Below are 9,583 nucleotides of genomic sequence, written 5' to 3'. Positions count from 1 at the left end.
AAAAAAAAAAAAAAAAAAAAAAAAAAAACAAGACATGATGAAGATGGCAAAACAATTTTTAAAAATTTAATGTTAGGGGTGGTGCCTATGGCTCAGTGGTAGGGCGCCGGCCCCATATACCAAGGGTGGTAGGTTCAAACCTGGCCCCGGCCAAAATGCAACCAAACAAATTAATAAATTAAAATAAATTTAAAAAATTCAATGTCAGTAAGATAACCATAAGTCATTATTGTTAGAGCACTGTAATCCTACATATGTGAATTTAGAATAAAGGGAAACTAAGGAAAAGTACTTAAATAGAGCTAGTCAACTGTCATTAATTAAAAACTAGTAATATTATGTGATATAAGAATAATATAGGACATGGAGGAAGTATATTTCCAAATCTAAAGGGCAAAGTTCCTGCTCTCAGGTGTTGACAATAGTTTAATTTTATATAACAAAATGAAAGTTTGAAAAAAATGTGTCTAGTGGCCGCTTCTAGCTCCCTTATCACAACTTAAAGGGAAAAAAATGTCTATATACATTTATGCAAAAAGAAGGTCCCAAAAAACAGTAAGATATCAACCAGGTAGGTATTTGGAGCTGACAGGTAAGTGAAAAGGAACAGACTATCAGCATCACTGGAATATCACAGATCCCCAGGAATAGTTAGAGGGGAGTGATTAACAATGGATAGATAATACATATTCGATATGCATGATATTCTTGTCACTTGATGGAAAGGGGGCAAGGGAAGCAAAAAGATATGACTCACGGCCTCTCTGATGGCAGATATAATTTGTGGTATGAGCTAGAGTGACAGACATGTTGGCTGATTATAGACAAAGACAATTAGAGCCCCTATGGCAGAGAAAAAGTACTGGGAGGGAGAAGCTGGAGATTAAGCAACTGTATTTAAAGGCCATTACAAACTGGTGCTGTGAAGAAGAACCCAGGTCCAAGACAGAAGAAGAGAAATGTGCACAGGATAAGTCTGGGGTTGGATCTTTAGAAAATGCTGAGCTTTCCTTTCTTTTCGAGTATTATTTGTTTATTTAAGTGAATCCATTCCTTATTTATTGCAATTATGGAAAACTTCATGACTGAACTAATTATTCTTAAGTGATTTAAATAATACAACCCCCCACTCCCAAATATAAACAATAAACCTCAACTCAAGAAGTCTGGGCAAACTTGAGAAAATATCTGATCCTTGGAAATTGTGGGTATAGGGTATGTATGTAAGAGAGAAAGAGACTATTTGTATTCTTCTATAGCTTTGAGACTCTCAAAGATCTCTGTGACTAAATCAACACATAAAAATCAGGGTGGCACCTGTGGCTCAAAGGGGTAGGGCGCCGGCCCCATATGCCAGAGGTGATGGGTTCAAACCCAGCCCTGGCCAAAAACTTTGGAAAAAAAAAATCAGTTACATTTATCTATACCAGGGATCCTTAAACTTTTTAAACAGGGGGCCAGTTCACTGTCCCTCAGACCATTGGAGGGCTGGACGGAGGGCTGGACGAGTCGGCTGCTAAGCAGGACAGGCAGCGGCGGCACCAGCAGGCTGGATAAATGTCCTAGGCGGGCCGCATGTGGCCCACGGTCGTAGATTGAGGACCCCTGCTCAATACCAACAATGAGGACTCCAAAAAAGGAAATTAAGAAAACAATCCCATTTATCATAGCACCAAAAAGAATAAAATACTTCAGGCAGAAATTTAACCAGGGAGGCCAAAAGACCTATGCACTGATAAGTACAAAACACTGTTGAAAGAAATTTAAGAAGACAGAAATAAGTGCAAAAACCTACGTTGATAAATTAGAAGAATCTATGTTACAAATGTCCATACTACCCAAAATCTAAAAATTCAATGTAATCCCTGTCAATATTCCAATAACATTTCTTTCAGAAATTAAAAAAACAAAACTTTCTATAATTCATGTGACATCTTAGGGACCGTGAATTGCCAAAACAGCTTGAAAAGAGCAAAGTTGGAGGCTTTACAACTGATTTCAAAACAACTTAACAAAGCTACAGTACCCCAAACAGTATGATACTGGCATAAAGAAACTCACATAGACCAATGGAACAAAATAGATAGCTAAAAAATAAAGCCTCACATATATGATCACATGCTTTCTGGCACTCAGAGGGTCCCAAACAATGGGAAAGGGATAAATGGTGCTGGGAAACTGAATACGAGTATCCACACACAGAAAGAAAAGAACAAAGTAGGACCCTTACTTTACACCACGTAGAGACCTAAATGTAAGCCATAAAACTATAAAATTCCTCGGAAAAAATATACGGGAAAGCTTTATAAGCTACAGTTGGCAATGATTTCTTATACAGGACAACAAAAGGCCACACAACAAAAGCAAAATAAACAAACTGGACTACATACTGAATTGTTTTGGCAATTCACGGTCCCTAAGATGTCCCTAAAATCTCTTTTTAGATTTTGGGTAGTATGGACATTTTAACAATGTTGATTATTTTAATTTATGGACATAGATTATTTTAATTTATGAACATAGGTTTTTCCATTTATTTCTGTCTTCTTAAATTTCTTTTAACAGTGTTTTGTAGTTATCAGTGCATAGGTCTTTTGGCCTCCCTGGTTAAATCACAGTATCAAAGTAAAAAAGAGAGATTAGAATGAGAGAAAATAACTACAAATCATTTATCTGATAAGAGGTTAACATCCAGAATATATAAAGAACTTCTACAACTTAAAGAAAAGATAACCAATTAAAAGAAGGGCAGGCTCGGCGCCTGTGGCTCAATCGGCTAAGGCGCCAGCCACGTACACCTAAGGTGGCGGGTTCGAATCCCCAGCCCGGGCCCACCAAACAACAATGATGGCTGCAACCAAAAAATGGCCGGGTGTTGTGGCGGGCGCCTGTAGTCCCAGCTACTTGAGAGGCAGAGGCAGGAGACTCTCTTGAGCCCAGGAGTTGGAGGTTGCTGTGAGTTGTGATGCCACGGCACTCTGCCCAGGGGGACAGCTTGAGGCTCTGTCTCAAAAAAAAAAAAAAAAAAAGAAGGGCAAAGAACCTGAATAGGCATTTCTCCAACAAAAACATCAATAAGCATATGAAAAAGATGCTCAACATCACTAACCATTAGAGAAATGCAAATCAAAACTATAATAAAACAACAAAAAAAAGAAAATAATAAGTGTTAGTGAGGACATGGAGAAATTGGAAACCTGTGCACTGTTGGTAGAAATGTAAAATGGTGCAGCTGCTATGGCTCCACAGAAAACTAAAAAGAGAAATACTGTATGATCTGCAATCCTTCTAAATTTACATTATCTGAAAGAACTGATATCAGGATCTCAAAGAGATATTTGCACTTTCTTATTCATTGCAGCATTAGTCACAAGAGCTAAAAGGTAAAAGCAGGCAGAGACAGATGAACAGGCAAAAAATGTGGTATAGGGAGGCGCCTGTGGCTCAGTGACTAGGACGCTGGCATCATAGACTGAGGGTGGTGGGTTCCAACCCGGCCCCAGCCAAACTGCAACAAAAAATAGCCGGGCATTATGGTGTATGTCTGTAGTCCCAAGCTACCTGGGAGGCTGAGGCAAGAGAATCACTTAAGCCCAAGATGTGGAGGTTGCTGTGAGCTATGACGCCACCGCACTCTACCAAGGGTAACAAACTGAGACTGTCTCTAGAAAAAAAAAAAGTGGTACACTCACTAAGTGGAATATTATTCAACCACAAAAAGAAAGAAATCTTGATATACGCTATGACATGGATGGATCTTGAGGCTCTTAAGCTGAGTGAAATAAGACAGGAGCAAAAGGACAAATATTATACTAGTCCACTTAGCTGAGATAACTAGAGAAGCCAAAATCATGAAAACAGAAAACAGTACTATGATTACCAGGAGCTAACAGGAGAGGAACATAAGTTGTTCAATGGTATAAACTTTCTGATTTATGGAATGAACAAATTCTAGAGATCTTTTACAAAACAATGTTAAATACTGACACTACTAAACTGTACACTTAAAAATGGTTAAGAGTAAATTTTACATCATTTTTAACCATAATTTTAAACATTTATAATCAAAACAAAAATAAGAACCATTCTTCTATAAGATAAAGGCACAATAACATATAAAAATATACTATTTTTTGCTTTTCATAAATCAGACATTAAATATACTGGAATTGCTCATATTTAGATCGTTGTATGATCTCACCTGTAATTCTTGTGATTTACGAGCTTGTTCTTGCTTGATACTGTTAATCATACTTTCTTTTACCTCATCCAATATAGAATATAAACTATCAAATTCTTCATCTAACTCTGAAAGTATGTAAGAAGAATTTTCCTGTTTAAAGAATAAAACAAAACAATTAGTCTACTGAAGAACTATCAAACATTTAAAAACTAAAAAATATACTCAAGACTTGAGGCTTTAAAAAGAGATAAATACTAGAAGCTGGCTGTGAATGCTACTGTGCTATGTCAGCTATGCTATGAGTTAAGTTACCTTTTATGGCCTAGCCAATATCTCTTCATCTTATTGTTTCCACAGGACATTGTGAAACGTTGTTTCCGTTAGTTTGTTTTGAGACAGAGTCTGACTTTGTCACCCTCAATAGAGTTGCCCTGGCATTATAAGTCACAGCAACCCCAATCCTCTTGCTTTGGCCTCCCAAATAGCTGGGGACTGCAGGTACTTGCTACAACACCCAGCTATGTTTAGAGATAGGTCAGGCTGAGCTATCTCTATCTCTGTGTTAGAGATAGCTCAGGATATCTCGTTCTAGCTCAGGCTGGTCTCAAACTCATGAGCTCAGGCAATCCACCCACCTTGGTCTCCCAGAGTACTAGGATTATAAGTGAGAGTCATCACACATGGCTTGTGAAAGGTTGTTTTAAGGTCCTCAACTTAAGGTTCCCTAGCCCTTTAGTCTCTCAAGTAGACCCAAAGCCAGTGGTTCACCTTCAGTATATATCAGAACCATTGGTGAAACATTTTAATAAAACATTCCAGAGATTTGGGCAGTGCCTATGGCTCAGTGAGTAGGGCACCGGTCCCATATATCAAGGGTGGCAGGTTTGAACCTGACCCCAGCCAAACTGCAACAACAACAAAAAATAGCCAGGCATTATGGCGGGCACCTGTAGTCCTAGCTCCTCAGGAGGCTGAGGCAAGAGAATCGCCTAAACCTAAGAGCTGGAGGTTGCTGTGAGCTGTGATGCCACAGCACTCTACCGAGGGTGACAAAATAAGACTGTTTCTGACTCGGCGCTTGTGGCTCAAGTGGCTAAGGCGCCAGCCACGTACACCCAAGGTGGCGGGTTCGAATCCAGCCCAGGCCCTGCCAAACAACAACAACGGCTGCAACCAAAAAATAGCCGGGCATTACGGCGGGCGCCTGTGGTCCCAGCTACTTGGGAGGTGGAGGCAGGAAACTCGCTTGAGCCCAGGAGTTGGAGGTTGCTGTGAGCTATGCCACGGCACGCTACCCATGGGGATGGTCTAGGCTCTGTCTCAAAAAAAAAAAAAAAGACTCTAAAAAAAAGAAAAAAATATTCCAGAGATTTTAATTCGATAATCCTGAGGAATGGTTTGAGCATACAAGGATGAGGTTGATTTTGTGCAAATTTTAAAATGAGGTTCTCTAAAACACTACACTTACATAAGATAAATAGAACTTAAAACACTCAGCAATTACTTAGTAGATCCTAAGAGATTCATAAAATACCAAATTTTAGTGCTAGAAAGTACCTCAGAAATCATCTACTGCCTAGAACTTTCAGCCAAACTATTGCATTTTATGAACTAAAATACCAATAAATGACTTGCCCAAATCCACACAACTAGTTACTAGTAATATGGTGAAAAAAAAATAACAAAAAACCATTTCAAGTCTCTTTTCTTCCCACAGTTCCTCATTGCCTCCTTGAATAGGATGCTCCTATTTTAAGCAGAAAAAACAAAATATTTGTGTAATCCCTAGACAAGCAATATCCATTACTGCAACAATTATAAGATAGAAGAAATTCTCTTAAGACATTTTTCAACTTAGATGAAACATTTAATTAAAAGAACCAAATGGGCATTAGTTAATAGAACTAATACATACAATCTACTGTAATACCATCTGTCCAAACTTTTGCTTATTGTGTTTATATAAACTAGGGTTCTCACTAGACTACAGTCTCATCAAAAATAGTAAGATCCATAGAAATCATTTTACTATTTTATTTATTTTCATTATTGTAAGGGACTCATTGAGGGTACAAAGAACCAGGTTATATTCATTGCATTTGTTAGGTAAAGTCCCTCTTGATTGTGTCCTGCTCCCATGTGTCACACACCATGACCCTAGATCATTAACTGTCCTCATATCAGAATCGAGTACGAGATTCTTGTTTCTCCATTCTTGTGATGCTTTAACCAAGAATAATATGTTCCAACCCCATCCAAGTTAATACAAAAGATGTAAAGTCTCCATCTTTTTAATGGCTGAATAGTATTCCATGGTGTACATATAGTACAGCTTGTTAATACATTCCTGGGTTGGTGGGCATTTAGGCAGTTTCCACATTTTGGTAATTGTAAATTGAGCTGCAATAAACAATCTAGTGCAAGTGTCCTTATGGTAAAAAGGATTTTTTTTTTTCTCCTGGGTAGAAGCCCAGTAATGGGATTGCAGGATCAAATGGGAGGTCTAGTTTGAGTTCTTTGAGAGTTCTCCACACTTCCTTCCAAAAAAGTTGTATTAGTTTGTAGTCCCACCAGCAGTGTAAAAGCGTTCCTTTCTCTCCACAGCCACGCGAGCATCTGCAGTTTTGAGATTTTGTGATGTGGGCCATTTTCACTGGAGTTAGATGTTATCTTGGGGTGGTTTTGATTTGCATAGTTCTGATAGTTAGGGACAATGAGCATTTTTTGTGTTTGTTAGCCATTGGTCTGTCTTCTTTAGAGAAGGCTCTAATCATATCTCTTACCCAGTAATGTAAGGGATTGTTGGCTCTTTTTTGTTGATTAATTTAAATTCTCTATAGATCCTAGTTATCAAGCTTTTGTCTGATTCAAAATATGCAAATATCCTTTCCCATTGTGTAGGTTGTCTATTTGCTTTGGTTGTTATCTCCTTTAACTGTACAGAAGCTTTTCAGTTTAATTAAGTCCCATTTGTTTACTTTTGCTGTTGTAGCAATTGCCACGGAAGTCTTCTTGATAAAGTCTTTGGATACTTACTAGTTTATTTACAGTGGTAAGAATAAGCTGTAGAAGAAATGTGCAGTCTGGAAGGCAGAAGACCCATCTCAAATCTCCGCTTTTATTCATCAGTGAGCTTTTTCAAGATGATTTTTGCACACACCTTTCTCATGCCAAGATTTTCAGTTAAAAATTTCCTGTTTCTCTATTCTATAGGTTTACTTGTTCTGCTATGCTTCTAACAATCGGCCGATGATTCTAACACACAATTTGACAAACGTTAGTAATGCTTTCATCAGTTCTGCTCATTACTGGCCTCCCTGACCTCTTTGCTCCCCTCAGAAAAACATTTGTACACTGTTATTATCTCCATGGCATTATCCCCATTGGACTAACATGTCCCTAATTTCACTTCCACTCCTGCCAATTTTAACAAGAAATTAAATGTTTGTTCGTTGCTTTAATTCAAGATGTGTCATTCTCACAGTGACACAAAAAAACATGCAACAATAATGAATGACACTCAGCAAAACACCACCTCATGTCAACACAACCTTAGCTCTCAGCTGTGAGATACTGAAATACCAAAGTTATGAAACCTTCCTGAGTTATTTCTATATTGCTGCTAAAATAAGTTCATAAACTTAATTGTCAGTACATTATGCAGTCATGACATACCTTTTTCTTAATTTTTTCAATATTTCTAGGCTATGTGTTTTGTCTGCATGTTTTTCAAATTGTCACAAATCTCAAAAAACCTTCCAATATATTTTTAAAAATCTGTGTATAAGTGGATCAATACAAATCAAACCTGTGCTGTTCAAAGTTTAACTGTATTTTGAAATTAGGGAGTTTGATGCCTCTACTTTGTTTTTTTGCTCAAGATTATTTTGGCTATTTGGGACCTTCTGTAGTTCTATATGGACCTTATGAGATTTTCTATTTCAGTAAAAAATAACATTAGTATTTTAATATGGATTGTTTAAATCTGTAGATAGCTTTGGGTAGTATCAACACTTTAACAATATTAATTCTCTTAATCCATAAACATGGAATATCTTTGTATTCATTTATGTCTTCAGTTTCTTTCACTAATATTTTAGTTCTCAATATCAAGATCTTTCAATTGCTTAAATTTCCTCTGATTTTTTTAATGCTATAGCCAATGGGATTGCTTTAATTTCTTTTTCAAATAGTTCACTGTTAGTGTATAGAAACAATACTAATTTTTGTGTTTTGATTTTGTATCCTGCATCTTTACTGAAATTGTTATCCATTTTAACAGTTTTTTGGTAGAGCCTTTAGAGTTTTCTATATATAAGATCACATCATTAGCAAGCAATTTCACTTCCCTTCTTATCTGGTTACCTTTTAGTTCTCTCTTATTTGTTCTGGATAGGATTACCAATTTTATACTGAATATAAGTGATGAGAGCAGACATCCTTGTCTTCTTCCTGATCTTAGAGAAAAAGCTTTCAACTTTCCACTGTTGAGTATGATGTGGGATTGCCATATATGGCTTTTCTTGTGTTGATGCACATTTTTTCTATACCTCATTTGTTGAGAGTTTTTATCACAAAAGGATGTTGAATTCTGTCAAATTCTTTTTCTGCATCTATTGGGATGTGTGGTTTTTATCCTTCACCTTGTTAATATGGTATATCACATTTACTGATTTATGTGTATTGAACCTTCACCTCGCATCATGGTGAGTGATCTTTGTAATGCTGGCCTTACGAGTTTGGCCTCTCTCTTCAATTTTTCAGAAACTTTTGGAAGAATTGATATTAGTTCTTTAAATGCTTGATAGAATTAAGCAGTGAAGCTATCAGGTTCCAGGCTATTCTTTGATGGGAGAATTTTTATTAATCCAATCTTCTAACTCATTGTTGCTAAGTTCAAATTTTCTATTTCTTCCTAAGTCAGTCTTGGTAGGTTTCATGTTTCTAGGGATCAGAGTATCTTAAATTCCCTCCTATAATCAATATTTCATTATTTATGGTATAGAGTACCTATCCATTTCCTTAAATATTCCTCTACTTCTTAAATAGGCACATTACTTTTCACATTTATGTTTCATTTTCATCTACTTTACAAGTAAATCTCTTATCATCTATGTTTTACCTCTTTTATTGTAAAAGAAATGTTATACTTACCTATACTTTAGAAAAGGGATAATTTACTCTTAATTGGAATTAGAAAAGAAAAATATCAAATGGAAAAGGATAAAAGTGAACATTATAATATCTCTTGGTAACTTCTATTCTAGAGTTTTCCTTCTCCCTTACTATTTGATTTTTTCACAGAGAATGTAGGAATACCAAGGAAAGCATTTCTACTTTATCTGCTATTGAAAAACCTTGTTCTCCGCTCGGCGCCTGTGGCTCAACCGGCTAGGGCGC

At 36.8% G+C, this 9,583-nt stretch overlaps 1 protein-coding gene across 6 annotated transcripts in view; it reads right to left on the bottom strand.

Annotated features, from left to right (window-relative positions):
- Positions 1–9,583, bottom strand: part of FSD1L (fibronectin type III and SPRY domain containing 1 like) — an 87,170-nt gene that overhangs the window by 59,069 nt on the left and 18,518 nt on the right. For all 6 annotated transcript variants that reach the window (XM_003785198.3, XM_003785199.2, XM_003785200.3 and 3 more), the window contains one exon: positions 4,202–4,333. In XM_003785198.3, the coding sequence (XP_003785246.1) occupies positions 4,202–4,333 (132 nt within the window). The remainder of the gene's footprint in view (positions 1–4,201; positions 4,334–9,583) is intronic.

This window comes from Otolemur garnettii, unplaced genomic scaffold (genome assembly GCF_000181295.1).
Source record: "Otolemur garnettii isolate 467f Iridium unplaced genomic scaffold, OtoGar3 scaffold00014, whole genome shotgun sequence".
Classification (NCBI taxonomy): domain Eukaryota; kingdom Metazoa; phylum Chordata; class Mammalia; order Primates; family Galagidae; genus Otolemur; species Otolemur garnettii.
This window is presented reverse-complemented; position numbering and strand designations above follow the sequence as displayed.